General features: G+C 38.1%; 2 protein-coding genes across 2 annotated transcripts; both read left to right on the top strand.

Annotated features, from left to right (window-relative positions):
• Nucleotides 1-4,726: 4,726 nt before the first annotated feature.
• eloca (elongin C paralog a) lies at nt 4,727-7,541 on the top strand. Its single transcript, XM_067578204.1, has 4 exons — nt 4,727-4,835; nt 5,354-5,379; nt 5,625-5,768; nt 7,154-7,541. Exons 2-4 carry the CDS (start codon nt 5,376-5,378, stop codon nt 7,342-7,344), a joined length of 339 nt encoding a protein of 112 aa, XP_067434305.1. The 5' UTR covers nt 4,727-4,835; nt 5,354-5,375; the 3' UTR covers nt 7,345-7,541.
• Nucleotides 7,542-9,745: 2,204 nt separating this feature from the next.
• Nucleotides 9,746-18,924, top strand: ube2wb (ubiquitin conjugating enzyme E2 Wb). The gene is made up of 6 exons (XM_067577983.1): nt 9,746-9,843; nt 10,761-10,852; nt 13,745-13,847; nt 16,115-16,270; nt 16,390-16,465; nt 16,553-18,924. The coding sequence occupies exons 1-6, from the start codon at nt 9,829-9,831 to the stop codon at nt 16,564-16,566; spliced, it is 456 nt and encodes a 151-aa protein (XP_067434084.1). The 5' UTR covers nt 9,746-9,828; the 3' UTR covers nt 16,567-18,924.
• The last annotated feature ends 1,076 nt before the right edge of the window (nt 18,925-20,000 follow it).

Genomic DNA, 20,000 nt, shown 5'->3' with positions numbered 1-20,000 from the left:
TAGATCTGTTGGTAATATTTTATTTTAACCCACTTACTTAGCATTTATAAGCAATATGTCAACAAATTATAATGCACTCTAAAGTAGTTGTAAGCAGATATAAGGGCATTTTTAGTGTCTATCAATGTATGTATCCATGTCAACTACTAAAACCCTTCCTGTATAACTCCTTCTATGAAGCATCATAACATAGCTGTAATCATACTGTATGTAATAATCATAAGTATTAAAACCAACAGTGAATGATTTGTACATGTGTATAAATGGTTAATAAATGCTTTTTAACACACTGTACTGTAACATTTGTTTATATGTGTAATCATATACCATTGTATATGATATACCATTGTATATGATTACAGCTATGTTGTACTGTGCATTTGCTATGGATGTGCCATGGGAGGAGTTATAGTTGTTGACAATTACATAAATACACACTTGAAATACATACTTATATTTACTTGCTTGTGAATGCTAAATAGGGGGGTGGATTGAAATAAATTGTTACCGATTTCATAAATCTTGTGAATTTATTGCTTTGATTAAGAATAAATCGACTGAGATTTCAAGGATAATATTTCTTATGTGTGTTGGGATTGGCTTGGACATGTAGTCATCTTAAGTCTGGTGTATATCCACTAAGATGAAAGCAAGAGTGTATATTTAACTCCCCTCTCCGAGACCAAGCCTCCACCTTCTGACTAAAATGCGACTTGGTTGTGCTTCTAAAATTGGATTAAGGCTTGTAAGCAGCGAGGGGATATCAGTGGCCAGCGTTTTTCAAAACTACTGCTAAGACATCAGTATTAAGCAGATCCCCTTTCCATGCCTGGCATAGCTAGCTTAGCTTAGCATCTACACAAACAAACCTCAATTACAAAACCATAAACCTATCAATCTGTCATCTAAAGTAAACCACTATTCATGTCTCATTTAAACAACCAGCACATATACTCTTTTTTTTTTTTTTTTTGGTCTTTCATCTTTGCTCCCACATGCCATTTTTTGTGGGCAAACCCATGGATGACTGAGAAATAAACACAATTCACTTGTATGTAATTTAAGCACAAGACTTCTCATGCCTTGTTTATCTACATACATGTGAGAGCTGTGGTGAAGATTTTATCATAGGGGTCTGTAGGGTGAGTCATTACAGTTCAAACAAGCAAGACCTCACTACAGTGCAGTAGCCTCAAGCAAAAGTAAAGTGAAAGTGAAAGTAAATGGTTGTCACATCCACTTATCTGCCTGTTAAGCATTTTGAAGCTTTCATGGTGTGGAGTAGGGGCAATAAACTAGCACTGTTTTGTAGAAACAAGCATGTAAAACAAAAACTTCTAGAGAGTTCATTTTACGAACAATTGTCCACACCTCATTCTCTTCTTGTGAATAGATTGTGAGCGAACCACTTTGTCTTAATGGTTACATAAGTTGGTGGCTTTGAATCATCATTGTGTCGCAGGGTGTACCGCTAATGACTGGATCACAATAATGTTGAATCAGTGACTCAGAGTGCATTGTGCTACTGTGCTCCACTGCTGTGACTTTGCAAAACATTTCATAAAATACAGAAAAATCAGCTGCTGTTTTTCTATGACATGTTTATTTGATAAACCACTCTGCTACATTTGCATCTATCAAAAAACCCACATGATTAAGACTTCACTATTGTGTTAGTAAGTAAATAAACCCACAAAAGGGCATCCTATTACAGATCAGCATTCATGATGTCCACACTTTTCTGCTCAGAAGTCGTCTCTGTCTGACCACATTTGTACGGCTTATGTAAAAACCATGGAGATGTCCTTTACCTTAATGATATCAACCAATAGCTTGTAATAAGATTCCTGGTGAATTTAATGATTTAACAATTTGTCAGACATTATGTCCAGCCAAGAATCGCACATGACAGATGTGTGTGCTGTGTGAGTCAGTGTTCAAACTATCACCAAATGATACGGGCTGCCGTATTATGATAGGGATCTTCATTAACATGAGTATATTATTTTGTTGGTGTATTTTAACATTATTGACATACCGGTAAAGAATTGTCATAAATAATAAAATAAAGTCATACATACTACATAGATATAATTATCTAGCCTGTCACTCAATGAGACAAAACTAATTTTGACACATCATGGGTTTCTGATGCTCTTCTCCAGCTCCAGAAAAAAGCTTCATGAGATTAAGACCAACATGAGAATTACAGGGCGCTGTGACTCCCTGCAGGCAAAAGGGACAGTACCCTCAAATACATTGTGACAAGTCTTTCCCTCTTTTCAGGGAAGAAATGCCCAAAGACATTCCTCCCCCATCTTTCCCTATCATGACTAAAATTCTGACCTGGTTTTATTCAGGGCTTCTTTAACAAAGCCATTGTGCCGTTCATAAATGATCCTATGTATTGACATTTGACCGACTCTGTGGTAATGAAACTGGTGGCATTAAGAGGTGGAGAATAATATATGTTGTCCAAGTCATTGTGAGGCATACTATACCCACTCTTGCATAATGTTTTTTTTTTTATAATGAGCAGAAGGGAAAAAAATGTTTAACCCACATATTTGTAGGCCATTTTTGAACCAGGTGAATGTCTCTGTATCTGCACATATTCTAGTTTATGAGATTAACCATGCTGAGTATGGCATATTTGACTGTCTAAAAGAGGTCAGGCAAACATTTAAATAGACTAAGCATAAGGATAGACAAGTGCCTTCTCTACCAAATTAACTGTGTCCCACCATTTCCATTTCCAGAATGGGCTGTGTGTGTATATGCGAGAAAGTGTGATCTGAGAAAGCATATGAGTTGTCGTGTTAAAGGGATGGATGATGTCACTTGGCATGACATGAGAGTTTGCATGTATTGTGTGTGTGTGTGTGTGTGTGTGTGTGTGTGTGTGTATGTGTTAAGGAAGCTCTGTTCTAAGGGCCCACAGCAGCCTCCCCAAAATAGAGCTGAGAGCAGCTGCAGTGGGGTGGGTCGTATCAGGGGGACATCAAAGCGGTTACCGCCACCCGCTCGCTCTGATCATAAGCACTAATGGTGTAATGGGGGACTGGAAGGTCAGTGATTGTTTTTAGTTGTGTGTGTGTGTACGTATGTGTGTGTGTGTGTGTATATGTGTGTGTGTGAGAGAGAGAGAGAGAGAAAGAGAGGGACAGAGAGAGAGAGAGAGAGAGAGAGAGAGAGAGAGAGAGAGAGAGAGAGAGAGAGAGAGAGAGAGAGAGAGTCTGAGCTCTCTTCATGTCTGCCAACAGGCAGGAGACTACTAGAACTTTCTGGAACACACACTGACAGCATAGCTAAACCTGGTATTACTGTAAGACAAATACCAAGTCAGGTGTCACCTCTGCAGAAGTCCCCACTGACATCTGTGGTAGCAATAAGCACGGCCAATAAAAGAATACTGTCCTGGAAAGTCTGGAGGAACGGTCACCTTTGTTCCACCTCTGAGTCATTTGTGAACCTAATATCTTGGTGTGAAAGGATATGAGTACAGGGAAAGAAAATGTAAAAATTTGTCCATCTTCAATGAGAAGCATTATGCTCCCCCAGAAAGCACCTCTGGGTCACACAACACGATTTACATGAACACCCAGTAGTCTACTCTTGTCACAGCTCAGATAACTCTGCGTCCATTTAGAGGCCTCAGATTTCAACAGTCATCAGTTTTCCTGCTTGAAAGAACTCCAGGCAGGATTGGGGCAAAGTCATATTCTGAACCTGACCATGACCATCCCCCCACTTCTAAATTGTCTCTGATCCATGACCAACACCCCTTTATCCATTCAAACAGACTTTGTGAGCTCTAAAAGTTTTTTTTATCACTAGTTATAGTTGTGAATCTACTTAGAATATTTTCTGTCTTTTTCATAGCTCTGCAAGATAATAATACTGTTATAATACTGTTCATACACTCAGATTATAGTCAAAGCCTGAATATTGTTGTGACAATAGGCAGAATTGATTCATTTCCACTGACTGGACTTTGGAAAGTGTGTGCTAGTGCAGAGCACATGCTTTTTCTCTCTCTTATTCTTTCTTGAATCTAGATTTATGGCCCTGTAAAATGTCTCTGTCATGTTCAGTAAGCACCTGCTCTCCCTCATCACAGCCAGAGGAGACAGTAAAAAGGAGTATCCTGAAACACAAGCGCCCCCTATAGGCTAAAGAGCACAATCTCATCTCCTCAAGGATGGCCTGTACACTAGTGTAAATTCGGCAAGTCATCTCAGCTCTTTATTCAAATTAAAAATGAATATCCTTATTTCCCCTCTCTTATCTAAACTTATTATCTGGTGACACAGACTTATATTGGACAGCAGAAGTGTAAATGTTCATTATCCAGAGATAGCATCTACTATATTATACTTGCCAGAATAATTGAGATACCAACTTGGATTGTATTGCATTGTACAGGTGTGTCTAATGAAGTGGCTAGTGAGTGTATATTAAAATTCTCTATGTTTGTCCAGAATATTTTTTGTGCAAATACCATGAAATAAAGAGATATAAATGGTTTCTTTTTCTGATACACAGACATTTTCAATATCCAGTCAAGCTTTACAGTCTCTATTCGGTGCAATCTAAAAGAGACCTCACTTACTTTATTATTAACCTTATTATTATCTATTACCTTTTAACCACATTTTTATGCCAATTCAGTTTGCCATAAAAGGATAGGAGGATCGTTTCTCTCTGCAAGTGAAATTCTACGGAATACATTTTAAAACGGACGGGTGTTCTTACAAACTGGTTCCGGGTATCGACAGCCTAGTGGCTACCGTTAGCAGAAACGCAATCTCCACTCCACATCCAGTTGAAGAGTGGTAAGAAACACTGTTACGTGTCGATTACACGCTCTTGTGTTTAGTATGTCTTTGGCAGTTCGTATGATAGGTGTTTTTAAAGACTGAACAACCGATTAAAGAAATTAAACCGTTCGTCTGTCGAGGCGTTAGCTTGTTAGCAACGTAATTTAGCCGACGTTAGCTAACACCGACGGCTGCGAACTCAGTTAAAAACATTTGATTTAATGAAAGACATGACACATCCGTGATTTGTTGTAAAATTGGATTAGAGCAGAGAAATTATACTTTATATATTCTGGTTTCTCTGAACAATATGTTTTCTGGTAACGTTACGTTATTGTTAGTTATTTTATCTGGTGTTGTTAGAAATAAGCTTAAAATGTTTTAAGGCCTAGCTAACGGAAACCTTAACGCAAGTGTGATTATTTTACACAATGTCATTACAGTGTCCAGCCTATAATACTCTGTATTTTATTTCCGAGCTGCTAATTGCCCTATTAACTGATTTTTGTGTATGTTTCTGTGCTCTTCTCTAGGAACAGAAATAGCCGGAACAGGATGGGTGAGTTATTAACTGACTTATATTTTATCCTGAACCTTTCCAGAAATTAATGTTGCTTGTTCGCCTAAAATGTCATGTTCATATTCAGAAAATGTCAGAAAAATTGTATGTGAATTGACACAGTGAGGGTTTCTTACAGAAATTACAAAATGTCCTGCTGCTGTTAGTACAGCTGGTCAGATGTGTGAGTTGCGCCTTAAGCTTTGTCTTACACCTGTTTGAGACTGTCAGTGTGTGCTTCACAGATGGTGAAGAGAGAACCTACGGTGGCTGCGAAGGGCCAGATGCCATGTACGTGAAGTTGATATCTTCAGATGGCCATGAATTCATCGTGAAAAGAGAACATGCCTTGACGTCTGGGACTATCAAAGCCATGCTGAGCGGGCCAGGTGAGGATTCAGGCAGATTACATATGGAAAAGTTCAATGATCTTCGAGCTGATTTTAACTGGAGCCACTTAAGTTTTAATAGCAATTAGTAATAACCTGTCATTCCCAGAAATTTACATCAATGCTTAGCAAATTTCTAGCATTATTTTTTTTTAATTGTATTATATCCTGTGGACCTCTGATGCAGCAGTCAAATTTGATATGAAATAAGATATAATACAACAATATGTCTCACTTTTGACATTTTAGATTAGGTCATGGTGTTTTCTATCTAGACTGCTAGATAGCAGCCATTCTTTAATCTGTTTGTGCATTACAAGACAAGACATTACAAGACATTTCTCAGTACTAAGGTTGAATATGCCTTTGGGATTAAAGACTTGATTATACCAGCCAGGAGAGGTGGGAAGTTGTCTTTGGTTGATTGGAGATATGATAAATGTTGGAGGTTAAGCAAGATTTATTCTTCCAAGAGCCCCAATGGGAGACAAGAAACTAAACCAGGAACTGGAGGTTTTGGAGAAGAGTTTCAACTTTGACATTGAGGGAGTTGTGCTTTTTGTAATTATTGGTTCGGCTCAGATACATATGACTTTACTGTAAACTGTAGATACAACACTGAAAGTTATTACAGCTATAGAGGTACTGTAGAACAAAACTGTTCCACAAGAAGATTGAAGATCTTCAGGCGGCACTGTCTTAATCACAGCACACTGTACTGTATGTCCCATGGAGCAGTGTAACCTGAGATTATTTTTACTGGCCATTTAAAAGTAGCTAAAATATAATGGAATCTTTATTGGTGCAGAAGTGCACAGTCTGTAAAAATTACTGACATGTCCAACGGGCCAGATTACAACCAGAGCAGCTCTTCTGGCAATGTGAAGTAGGAACAAGGTTTGTCAGCCTATGCTGACATTTACATATATGGTGTGGGATACCAGGATCATAACTGTGCAACCACATTGTCACCCTCTTAACTGCAGTACTGGCCTGTCTCCCTTCAAAGTGTGTGCGTGTAAAAGGATTTGTATAGTCTACTGGTGATACTTTGCTTGCTTGCTTACTTACTTGTGATTTGGTAAGACAGGAGATTGAGTCTGCTATACTTCAAATTAATTTGTTCTCCAGTTGGTGGCACTATGTTCCTTTTTATATAGTGGTTTTGTTACCTGCTGTTAAACATACCAGATACTGTTAACGCTGCCATGCTCTTGTTTCTTTTCTTTTTGGAGGGGGGAGTATCTTGCAGAATTATCTATAATAGCTGCTCAGCAGAATAGGATATTCAAAGATATAAGTCACTAATTGCCTGAGTTCATAATTGTATATGTTTCAGTTTTTGTTTTCATTACTGATGGCACCTTCTGTAACCCTCCATGCAGGTCAGTTTGCTGAGAATGAAACCAATGAAGTCAACTTTAGGGAAATCCCATCCCATGTCCTGTCCAAGGTCTGCATGTACTTCACCTACAAGGTCCGTTACACCAACAGCTCTACAGAAATACCTGAATTTCCCATAGCTCCGGAGATCGCACTGGAACTGCTCATGGCTGCAAACTTTTTGGATTGCTAAAGTTACAGAGATAATGTAGCAGCTTAAAATACTTTTAGATTATTTTGACTATTTAACTTGTTTTGCTATGTAAACCATATAAAACAAAAATGTGTATGCCACCAGAAGATGTTTCTTAATTTCTTCTTCTTTTTTTTTTTTTTTGCACCTGTATTTCTTTCATAATTTTAGTATTAAAGGATTTCATTTTAATATAATGAATGAATATGGCAGGCTGCATCACTTGCCCAGAATGTGACAAATGTGTCCCCTTGCCCCCAAAATCTTTCCTCGCCTCTCCATCCTAATAAAGACTTGTTTGGTGAGCACTTTGATTCCTGTCGCTACCTTATTTCATGAGAAGTATATCTGACTTGTAATACCACTTTCAAATAGCGCTTGCACCATATTTTATGTATTTTAGTGTAGTACTAGTAAAACAATAGAAAAATATTTGACTGCAAAGAGCCTTGCAAAGCAGTTCGCAGCAGATTAGGGAAACCTAGTAGATTTGTTTAATTATCTAGGACATTAATGTAATAACAGTGAGGAAATGTAATTAAAATTCACAAGCTGTTACAAAATGAGTAATGTATCGTTATACCCTGTATTCTCTTGTAATGGGGGAACCACAGTGGTTGATGTTTTCATTGTAAGAGGTTATAACCATTGAAATTGCATTATGAAAATATGTTGCATCTCAAATGTGGTCAGTTCATACAGTAGGGTCAAATTAGTGTAGGTGCTTCCAAACAGAATGCCAACTGTGAGATGAAAATTGATTTTAGGAGACTGACAGTAATCTAATTTAGCAGAACATTTTCCTGGAAAGACTTAATTTGTTCCTGCGCTGTTCCAGTGAACCACTAATGTGTCACCAAGCGAAAGATGTGTCTGATTTTTCCTGGATGATGAAGGGGGTAGTTCATAATGTGAGTACATTGTGACCTAATCAACAGATAAGTGTTTGGCCGGATAAGCAAATGCATGATACATGTTCAGGAGGAAAGTTATGGCTGTATAGTATGATATTTACAATATGCATGTTCTTATTCACACTAGATAAAGTGTAAATGGGATCATCAAGTGGGATCAAATGCAGTTGCTTTCAACATATATGGCCTCAAATACCAAAAAATTTTCAATGTGTTAACATATTGCTGCATAATATACTGTAATGCTAAATGATAATGAGAAATATGGAGAGTATTTTGAGCTATTATCTGTTTTATTAAATTACTCCTTGGGCGAACCATATCAGATAAGAGCTCACATCACCACCACCACACTTCAACACTGGCTGCAGAGCGATGCTTTATTTTTTATGGGAAATGTAATGGGGCTTAGTCATATTACAGCTCACTTTAATCAAATGTGCCAAACTTTGCTGACACTGATAAATGAATATATTATATATTCCTGTGCTTTAGACAATTTGCCCTTTGTTATTCTTTATACACACCTTGCCAGGTATTAATATGATTTTTGGATATCACAGCTGGGACTTAAAATTCTAATAAGATAACAGCAACAGTGGTGGAATGTAACTACAGTAAGTACATTTACTTAAGTATTTCTGTTTTATGTTACTTTGTACTTCTAGTCCACTACATTTATTTGCCACTTATAGTTACTTTTCAGGTTAAGATTTTATATAAAATAAAATAATTTAATATTGTAATTGTTCTTTTTAAAAAAAAGCCTTTTATGCACTTTGAGCTGCATTACTGTGTGAATGGTGTTATATAGTATATATATAGTAAGTATTATTGTTATCATTATAAAAACATGATACAGTAATATGATGCAGTATTATTACTATCAATCCCAAAAGTACCCAAAAGTATCTAAAATTGGCTCCACGTTGATGAACTACAGCATTAAAATGCTTTATATAAATACATGTATTTATTAGTTTTTTATTTATTAGTGATAAAAACAAACAATATATTATACTAAAAATAATATAACACTCTAAAAGAAGCCAGACTGCATAATGAGTACTTTTACTTAAAGTCACTCTCCACTTAAAAATGTGTTTTTTTCCTTGTTCCTACAGTTGGATGTTTGAGCTTCGCTGTGCAAAATGATGTATATGCAGGGTTTGACACTGGAAGACTGTTTTCACATTCATCTGCTGAAAGTGGAAAGTTTTCTGTGCTTTATAATGTAATTTAGGAAGAATATATAATGTTTGTAATCAGCAGTATGTTTTTAATATTGCACATCAGACAATATTTAGTGTGACCCTGGATCAGGGATGTGATGTATTCACCCTCCCTAATGTCCTGTGTGGATTTAACATCAGATTTTATCTATTTTATTAAAATTAGTTGTAGAGATTCCAAATAGTCGGCAAAAAAAGAGGTAGGGGTGACTGGGGTCCTGCCTCTGAAGGGAGCACGTCGGTGGATTGTTTTCTTCTGTCAAAAACAACTTCTCCTGTCACGTGACCAGCTGACGTTTCCTCCTCCACTCTGCACTGATGCAGGGGGGGTTTCCATCATGGCGTCGATGCAGGTAAGAATACAATTGACAGCGATCGCAAATTTACAATGTACCTGACCTTCAGCGCGGTCTTTTCCTGGCATTTTATTAACCACTTCATTAACGTACATGTATTTGTTCGAAGTAGTGATGACATTAAAGTAAAAAGCGATGATATTTGTCCTAAACTGTAAAAGGCTCAGCGCTTGGTGTTAGCTAGCAACACAACTAGCCCATCATCATCAACAGCAACCAAGTCGAGGAGGCTAGGCGTAGAAACCACTTCCTGGAGCTAAATGTTGATGACTAATTATTTTTGTTTTCTTAGGAAGACATCAATGATAATTCAAGGAATGTAATGTTCCCTAGTTGAATTGTATTTGTATTCTTTTTAAATGTGTACTGGCTGTTATTTGGCCGACGTTTACGTTAGCTTGCTAACGAGGCAGTGCGCAGATTGAGCAGTTTCCTCTTGGGGTGAACAGGTGCATCGCTTGTATAACGATAGTTAACTGTGTGTCGAGTCGAGGGAGATTTGCCTATTATCTGAGTTCACAAATGGGTTTGTTGCTTGTTTCCACTTATTGTTTTATCTGCCACTAGTCGTTCATTTTTGGCAGTATACAAGCTGCTCTTAGCGAGTGCAAATGAGTCATTTCTTCAGCATCCTCCCTGGATGGTATTGCTTTTTTTGATTAACACTTACATGACTATAATCGCACTACTATTGAATTATATTGTATATCTCCATATAGATATTTTAAGGTGGGTTGTTTATGTGTCTTTTAATAAAGTGAGAGAACAAGTGGGCAGTATTTTCCATAAGTAAATTTGTTTATAATCGATTTACTTTTGCTAATACTTCATTATGGTCTTTATATTGTTGTGGCGCAATATATCAACGTTTATGAGTGTGGTAGAAACCCACAATACATTCTTTTTTTTAACAGAAAAGGCTACAAAAGGAATTATTAGCCCTGCAAAATGATCCACCCCCAGGAATGACGCTCAATGAAAAAAGTGTACAGAACACCATAACACAGTAAGTATTTTCCTCGTCTTTTTCTAAATTAAAAATGTATTTTTCCAGCATGTCAGCATTAAAGGTGCCTTTCAAACAGAGTACACTTAATGACACTATCACCTATGCTTAATAGTCATTGAATGGGGTTTACACATAGTCAATAAATGCCACAAATCCCATGCGGTTGTGCAAATGGGATCACTCATCACTCTGAAAGAGCAGTGTGGTGGGCATGCTTGGTGCCACACATGTAGTAAAGATGGCTGTTGTAGTTGGTATGAAGACACAAAGCTCTTGTAGCCTCAGCAGCGACTGTTGAGGAGGAATCAGGGTCATTCTAGTGACTGGCAGCTCTGGCCCCCTCAGTAGAGTGTCTCTAATGCACAGTGTCACTTATTCGTCCTCATAAAATATTTAACGGTTGGCATGCAGGAGTTGGACTAGGATAGCAAGGAACCAAGGCTACTTAGCTGACCTTTCTGTCTGGGTGTCGTGGTGATCCTTTAAACGCCCATGAATACTGTCTGTGTGAGTCAAATTGTGTCTGATAAGCAGTAAGGATGAACTGGGTTGTGGTCCTGAAAAATGATTCGAGACGGATTTCTGGCTGTCATTCAAATGTCCTTAGGCGGCAGGCTCACAACATTGACTTTGGAAGTTGTTGTGCTGTTCAGAATGTCTTCTAGCATCGTTGGCTCTGTCCGAAATCATCCCCTATTTACTAAATAGTGCACTACATTCACTCTCTGCTATTTTATTTGAGTGTCTGAATGCTGAGTGTGCATTATAGCGCCTTCAAAAATTCCACAATAGTACAAAAAAAGTAGTGTCCATGGCATGTACAGTACAGCTGCACACAATGCCAATGATTAGTTAGTGTCCAAAATCTTGTCTATTATATTGTCTATTATAAAGGGAGTAGTGAATGAGTGAATAAGGGGATGATTTCAGACACAAGCGTTGTCTAGAAAGATGGAATATGTGGACAGTGCTTTGGTTCTTAAAAGTTTAGGAAAATCTTGTAACAACGAAAGATCTATTATGTTGGCTTCATCCTCATCTGATAACAATCACCCGGTCAAATCAACAAATGTTCTGTGTTTTGCTTGACTGACTCAAGTCTCCCAACCAGTTCAGCTGGCTTCTGTGTTCACTGTGCGTCATGGTTTGAGACGGTTCGTATGGGTGTGTCTTATTTTCTCAACTCTGATGACAAACAGTGGAGCCTGGGTATGTTTATGTTATGATGACTGACATTAGTAGGGATTTTCCCTTTTTATCCAGTGAGTCCTAATCGAGTAAGACACAAATACTCTGTTCCTGCTTGAAAGTCAAGCTAACCTTAACCTCTTTCATAAACAAACATCTGTATGTGTCAATACTGTGTGTGTGTGATGGTGATAAGGTGTCCATGTGTTTTCAGTTTTATAGCTTTTGTTTATAAAGTACGCCGTCTTTCCGTGTAATCGTGCAGATGTTTTTGCTCGATAGTGCAATGAGTCAACCATCGCGAACAGGGGAAACTCCTGCTTCAAAGCACTGCAGAGTCACTCATGTACTGTATGTGTTCAGATTGTCCCTTTTCCCTACTTTCACTGGGGCTCAGTGTTATTTTCGTTGTCTGGATCATATTATCACCTGACTGTGGGGAATCTGAGCAAGATGAGCCCAGTGTCCTTGGAGTCCTTTCCTGTTGTCAGCGTGGGTTGCATCAGGTGTAGCTCAGGCGCAACGTACAGTGATACTGCATCCCTTTCTAAGCTTTACTTCTTGAAGGGCCCCTTTCAGATGCTCTGAACCATTGGACTTTCTAAGGGTGAAGTTTAAAACAGGACTGACCTCATATGCTGGCCTAAATGATCATGCGCCCCAGGCTACATTTGACACAAGGCTATAAATCCGAACAACAGCCACAAGTCTCCTCAGTGTCCTATCTGCACTGCTTGCCTGGAAGAAATTAGGTCAGAGATTGTGATGCTGCCATCAGTGTTCCTTTTTCGTCTCCTTTTGAGGTTTCTTCTGTGAGCAGGCAATCCCCATAAATTTTTCGAGACATTAATATTTGGCTTTTTTTTTTGCCAGTGAAGCTACACGCATCCTCCGGGATTCAGGCATAGAGGAATACTGAGAAGCTAGACTGTCCTTCACTCTAAGGTTCCTGGATCAAGCCCTTGTGTTTTCAATAATCTGCCATCCAGAGCCAATTCAAGACATTGAATCCCCACCAGCTCAGTCAGCACAGTTCCGTCGCCAGGCTACAGAAGCGAAAATAGATTTAGTCCACTGGATCAATAGAGTATCACATTATTACTAAACCCCTGTCATAACCCAGCTGAATATTGAATGTCACTGGAATGAGTCAGACTGAAAGCTTTTGATTACACACTTGCTGCAGCATTGGCAGCTCGCATTAGGTTTGATTCTTTTTTAATGATAATGAGATAGGATCCATGCAAGTTATTCAGTGCATGTTCCCAACTAATGTACTCCAAAATGATGAGAACACAGAGTACATTATTAACCATTAGTTTAAAAAAAAAAAAACACAGTTAAAGCATAGCCAAAACCATTCCCTCTCAGGAACAGTAAACGTTTGTTGAGTGTTAAATCTAATACTATGACTTGACAGGAGGAATGTAGTTTGTTACATTTTATAACACTTTAACACGAAGGTTGTCACATTGTTTGAAATAAGTATAAAAATTTAGAGTGAAGAAGTGGTAGTACTAGAAACAGTTTGAACCCTCTTGGTATGTCGCCTCCAATCGAGGTTTTAGGGCACGAAATGAGACCTCTCAATGATCTGTTGCCAGTTTAACATTTGTTTTTGACTAATCGATGTTTAAAGGTATTGACTTATTTTGTTTAAATGAGATGTTTAACATATGTCAATGTTGTGCCTTCTCTTAGGTGGATTGTAGACATGGAGGGAGCACCTGGCACACTGTATGAAGGAGAGAAATTTCAGCTGCTTTTCAAATTTAGTAGTCGATATCCTTTTGATTCACCTCAGGTAAGAACCAGTGGCTTGGTCGTCAGTGTGTGAGTGAGTGAGTGAGTATGTGGATGTGGGTAAATGTGCAGTCTATTTACCATCTTGTCTTCAGGAGCTAGAAAGTCCTGTCTTCGCTGGATGCAAATAAACCAACTGACATACAGTCCGGTTCAGTTTAGTTTTGACTACACTGTTCCTGTGTAAATGTGAGACAACCATTCTCAGTGATCGATTGTTTAAATAATGAAGTTAACTCAAGGTGTGAAGGTACAGCGTACAGAGGTGTCACTTTTCCTAATAAAATAAAAGAACCGAAGACCTGTGTAAACAATCCTGTATATCCACCGTGCATGCCTGCAAATAATCACATGAAACACATCAGCTCTGCAGTTGTTAGTGGAATGAATCTCGGCTTGGAAACACTGGAGCCAGGAATCACTGACAGAGACACAGCACCGAAGCCGTGTTTGAGGGGATTAGTTTAACTCACCAATCTTATTTCACTTATCGGGAGGCGGCCCACCTAAAAATAGAGAACAAGCCAGTGTAGAGAAAATTAGATAAACATAGCTACTTAGCTGCCATCCTCTCATCTCAAAAGGAAGGCCAGGCTGTCAAAGTGGGCCTCTGTTGGACTCTTCTCGGGGGGGCCCCTGAGGGAACTTGAGCGATAACTGCTGAAATGCATTATTGGTTATGTGAGGGGCTTTAGTTGTTACTGTGTATTGCATTCTGACAGCGCTGAAGATGTGTGCTTCATTTTGGAAAACCCCCATGCTGAACGCTATCATTATCAGGAAAAAAAAATGTGTCGGCTACCAAAAAAAATTGATGCCAGGTTTGTTTTCCACACTGTGGGTAAGCTGACTGGCTGAATTTGTTGAAATTTTCTCACGGCCTCATCCAGCTGCTTACGAAACTCTTTCATCTGCAGTTTTTTTTTTGACAATGTCAGGCGATCGGTTGCAACTTTTGTCTTTTTTGGGCTGTTTTTTCTGGTTTTCCCACCATATGTCTCCCTTACTTCCAATTGATTCTTTGAGTTTATCCCTGGCTGTGCAAATATTTATTAAGTTTAAGGCAATTAAAGTTAATAAGTCAAATTGATTTTGTTGATAATACATTTAAATCAGAGTGTGGAAAATAAGAGATCCAAGAGTTACACCCGAAAGAAAATGTGCAGCTTGCTTGCAAAAGTGAACATATTTATTAATGTTAATTATATTTATAAGCTTTTGTTGCATACAGATCAACAAAAGCAGCACAGAACAGGATACAAAAACACAAGTAGATGGGTATTGAGACAGGAAATCAACAGTATATTGCCTGCAGTACCTGTTCGCTCTAAGCTCGTGCTCTGAATACTGACCTTGAAATATGTTGCCTGCATGATGTCCTGCAGCCACTCATATGTTCATCCTCTGCACACTTTTCTTTGTATATAGCCAGTAAATATATTACATTTTTATCTTTTATGGTTTCACATTAGTGTCAGCTCCTATCCCCCCCCTCCTCCCCTCCTCTCCCACCCAGCCCTGTAATGTAGAGCCTCTACTCTCCTGTGAGGCCCTGTCTGGTGCCAGACTGCCTCAACCCATTGTTACTCTCCATTAGTCTCTTTACCCACTCAGACCCCCTTTCTCTCTACTTCAGCACCACGATCTTAAGTCCCTCTCTTCTCATCACACTTCCTGTATCTTCCTGTCCAGCCTCGACTCTCGCACCCTTTTAATGGCTAATACGCTCCCATCCTTTTTATAGAACATGTCCCCATTTTTTTTAAAGTTTTTATTTTTTATTTCACAAAACACGTCTCCTCTCCTAGTCTCCAGTCTCTATTCGCTCTTCCCCTCTCTCACCCCATCTCGGCCCCTCTGTCCTAATCCCAGAGCCTCATTTCCCTGTAGAGAGCTAAGCCTGAGCTTATACAGCAAGTCTCATTATTTTCTGTCGTTAATGAAAGTTTTTCCATACAACTATTCCTTTTTAATTTGTATCTCTGACCACCAAAATGCCCTCAATTCAGTATGAAATATGTTAGAGGTTATTAAACTTTTTTTTAGCATAAAATACTCACCACCTTCAGGCTTAAAATGCGGCCAATAGAGTCTTCTCAAACAACTCCTGCCGTATGTATGTTGAAAACACATCAAAATACACTACTTTCATTTGTAACTCAGTTATATATGTATCTAGTTGCAAGCGACAAATACAAACTCAAGCCTACATTCAATGAATTATCTTAATAACCACTGTTTTGTTTTTCTCTATTTTCACTGTCACAGGTAATGTTCACAGGAGAGAATATACCTGTCCACCCTCATGTGTATAGCAACGGTCACATCTGTCTGTCTATTCTAACGGAAGATTGGTCGCCAGCCCTCTCAGTGCAATCAGTTTGTCTTAGCATTATCAGCATGTTGTCCAGCTGCAAAGAAAAGGTATGTTACCTGGAATGACGCTTTCGGAGGACAAATGTTTTGATTGATGTAAACTAAACGGTGATCTCTGTCACGTGTTCAGTCAAAGTATTAATGGAATCCCGTTTCTCTTCTTGCAGAGACGACCGCCTGATAACTCCTTTTATGTAAGAACGTGTAACAAAAATCCAAAGAAGACAAAATGGTGGTATCACGGTGAGTATTTCAACACAAGAGGCACAAGTAAAGAGAATTGTCACGTAATGTAATTTAATAATCTTTGGTTATCATTTGCTTTCACAGATGATACATGCTAATGTACAAACTTTGTAATAATCGTAGAAGAAAGAAGTCCTACTGACCTACATAAAGCACTTTTTAATCATTCAGTCTTTGAACTCTGACCTTTGACTGGAACAATGGACACCATGCGCTGGAGGCTCTTGACTGCATTCCCCCCCCCCTCCCTCCCTCCCCTGGGCAGTTGGATGCATGTTTTAGTCGGTTGTAATATAGAGAACGAAAAACAATGGAACATTTTGATGCACCCAAGATGGATCGTTTTAGGCAAAAGGGTAGTAATGCAGCAAGCAGGCAAGCAAGGTGGATTTGTAGTGAGATAATTATATTTCCTGTTTTCAGATTATTATTATTGTTACTTTTTCGTTTGTGTGTGGGTGCATTTTAAGGTCCTTGTGTTGTGCAATAATAACCGATGGATGCATGCTTGGGCCTACAAAGAGAAATCCAAATCTAATCGTTTTCTGGAAGGGATCTGACCATCATAACCCCAAGAAAATGCTTCATCTGTTTGTTTTCTTTTCTTTTTTTTATTATTATTATTATTATATGCACTGTGAAAGTATCTAGTTAAAAAGGCACTATTAGTACATTATTCCCAACTTGCAGTTGTGCTGTAAGCAGTCCTCCACTTGTTTATCAAGTTAAAGGTTTTTTTTTTTAGTTTGTAACCATTTTATCAAGAGTGAACACAGTATTCCTCTTCATCTTCCAACCTGAGACTTGGTTTGCAGTTCTTCCTGCTGTCGGCCAGAATGTTGGTACAGACGGGAATAAAACAGGGCGTGATATTAGATCTCCGATGACCTCAGCGTACATCTCCCCGTAAAGTTGGGCTGAACTCGTGTAGTGTTCGCTAGTCCAGCCTCGGAAGATGTGCGGCGGCCTCTCTCTTCCATTTAAAGAATGTCTGCAAGAGAACATTGTCGCATGATCCATTTTTATTTGTACGATACATTTATTTTTTAATATCATGCTTTAATCTTCTAAAATGTCTGATTTTTAAATGTCTTGAGTTCTTTTTTTGTACTGTTTTTCAACTAGCTGATACTTTGAAAAGGGGAGGGCAGGGTGTTTTTGATGGGTCAGTATGTTTTTTTTTTTTTTTTTTTATATTATTTAAATTTTGGTTCGATCTCCACAATGGTAGTGAATGACGAAAAGGAGAGTCTTTATAGAAGTCGTAAAAGGCGAGGCTTTTGTGATTCCCCCTGGTCAGAGTTTTGGCTCAGGTACTTTTTTCAATAAAGAGATCACCTCTAAAAAGATACCTATCAGATATTTTAACTATATTTTCACCAAAAGAGACTGTTATGTTGTAAAATTATAACATGTCTGAAACTATTGTATATAAGTCTTTAAATTGTTGGATGATGTGAAAGACATTAGCAAGTGATGCGTTTACTTTATAGCAGAATGATAATAGGAGTGCTTTCATTGGAAGTTAGTCTGCATCTTTTTGCTAATTAGGATGTGTACAGTCAGCAGCAAACACAACTGTTGGTTTAAAAAAAAAAAAAAAAAGTTTAGTAGTTTTACAGTGGGGGTGCATGCAATTTTAAAACCCTACTCTTTCTTATTGGCATCAGACATTGTGACAGCTACGAGTCTTTCCATAACTTTAGGTAATGGTTTATGGGGTATTACAAACCTCACCTCCAGAGGCTACGTGGCTCTTTTGTCATTTCCGACTGTAATCACTCCATTCCTAAAGAAATGTTTATCGCCATCCAGTCAGAGATACTTGAATTTTCCATCTTGGGTTTGTATTCCATTTGCTTATTATTATTTTTATTTTTTTTTCCCAGGGTCTAGCTGAGTTTCTTGAATAAACTTGAGTGAATGTGATGATACTCTATACTTTAGAGGAGATTACCACAGCACACCGCTATCTCAAAACTTATATTGATAACTTAAAAAGACATCTATTTAACCAATGATTTTTATTTTATTTTATTAGCTTCATTGTAAACGGTCTTATCTGCTGTCAACGTGCTGTGAGGAAAAAAAGACAGTAGGACTGAAACGATTGTGTAAAATGCAGTCACGACAGCATTAGCGTGGGGACAAAAAGCCTCCACCCAGTGGGCAGTAGATCAGTAGAGATTTGAAAAAAAAACTTGCGAGTGACTATGTTACAAGGGTTTGGATGTGACATGTTCTTTTTTTTTTTTTTTTTTCTTAGGTTTTTTTTTTTTTTTTCCTCTTTTTAATGTGGTTTGAACTCTTAGCTTGCAGGTTGTTGTGAGTGATCAACACTAATGAGGGTGTGTTATTTATATTTGAAAATTTGTTCTGGGATGTGCAAGCTCCATGTAATAGGTGCCTGTTCATTTTCATAATCAATAATAAAAGCAAAGATCACTTTTATTCAACCCTGGTTTGCACAATATGTAAAGCGTCTGTAATGGATTTTATGATGGAAGTCATTAAAACAAAATATAGTCTCTCTCTCTTACATTGATGTGTGTGGGAGGTATAGTGTCATAAAAAATGTAGATGTGATCACTTGGTTCCTACCCCTCTATCCTTTTTAAAGCTCAGTTTCATTGAAAAGTAAGTTCAATCAAATCCTGTATAGTAATCGGTTTATACAAAGAGAAGAAGAGAGATGGAGACTCTTGTGTTGGAATCCTGTAGTATTTGCTAAAAATACATCACATTAAGGATGTCTACAGTGACACTTTGAGAGCAGAGACAAAAAGGTGTTGATGAAAGTGACACATGGTCAGTCACATCGTTTAAGCAGTCTTTTCATTGCAAAACTTCCCGTTTAAAGTATATTTTGCACATTATCAGCTATGTGAATTTACATCTGTCAAACCATAAATGTCAAAAACATGGCAGGCTGAACCAAATTGGGGAATAATGTATTGCAGAAATGTAAAATCTTACATTGCAAGCCTTTGGATGGATTAATATATCCTGTTTGGTCTTTAAATTTTATTCAACCCCTAACTACATGTATTCTTCTTCCTTATTGTGTGCACTAATGTTGGCCAAATTTGAAAAGGTGTTCATTATCAATTACTCCTCATGAACTTTCATTCAGTTTTGTTTATTTTTTTGTTATTAAATTAAGTGTGTAGCACCTTAAATAAACTGGGGGCAAATATTGAATGGTGAGCCCCTTTCCCCTAAATGCTTGAAATATTTATTCAAGCACAAATCAGTCACAGTTTTGCACAAGTTGTGTCCTTCGCAGTACCAGACATTAGACTGCTTGACATTATGTAACTGTGCTTGTGTGGGAGAGAGCAGAAGCAGACAAAGAATCCCTAACAGCGTGTCACACTGAAGAATTTTACCTTTGTACAAGAGAGCATACTTGTCTGTGACACACAGCTGACTGCCATAACACTAGAAAAAGTGGTTTAGTAGCACCATCTACTGGGCACACCACAGCAGTATTCTTGTCAGATGTGCCTGTGACTATCTACAGCTCACATTC

Source organism: Thunnus thynnus, chromosome 21, assembly GCF_963924715.1.
Source record: "Thunnus thynnus chromosome 21, fThuThy2.1, whole genome shotgun sequence".
Taxonomy (NCBI): domain Eukaryota; kingdom Metazoa; phylum Chordata; class Actinopteri; order Scombriformes; family Scombridae; genus Thunnus; species Thunnus thynnus.
This window is presented reverse-complemented; position numbering and strand designations above follow the sequence as displayed.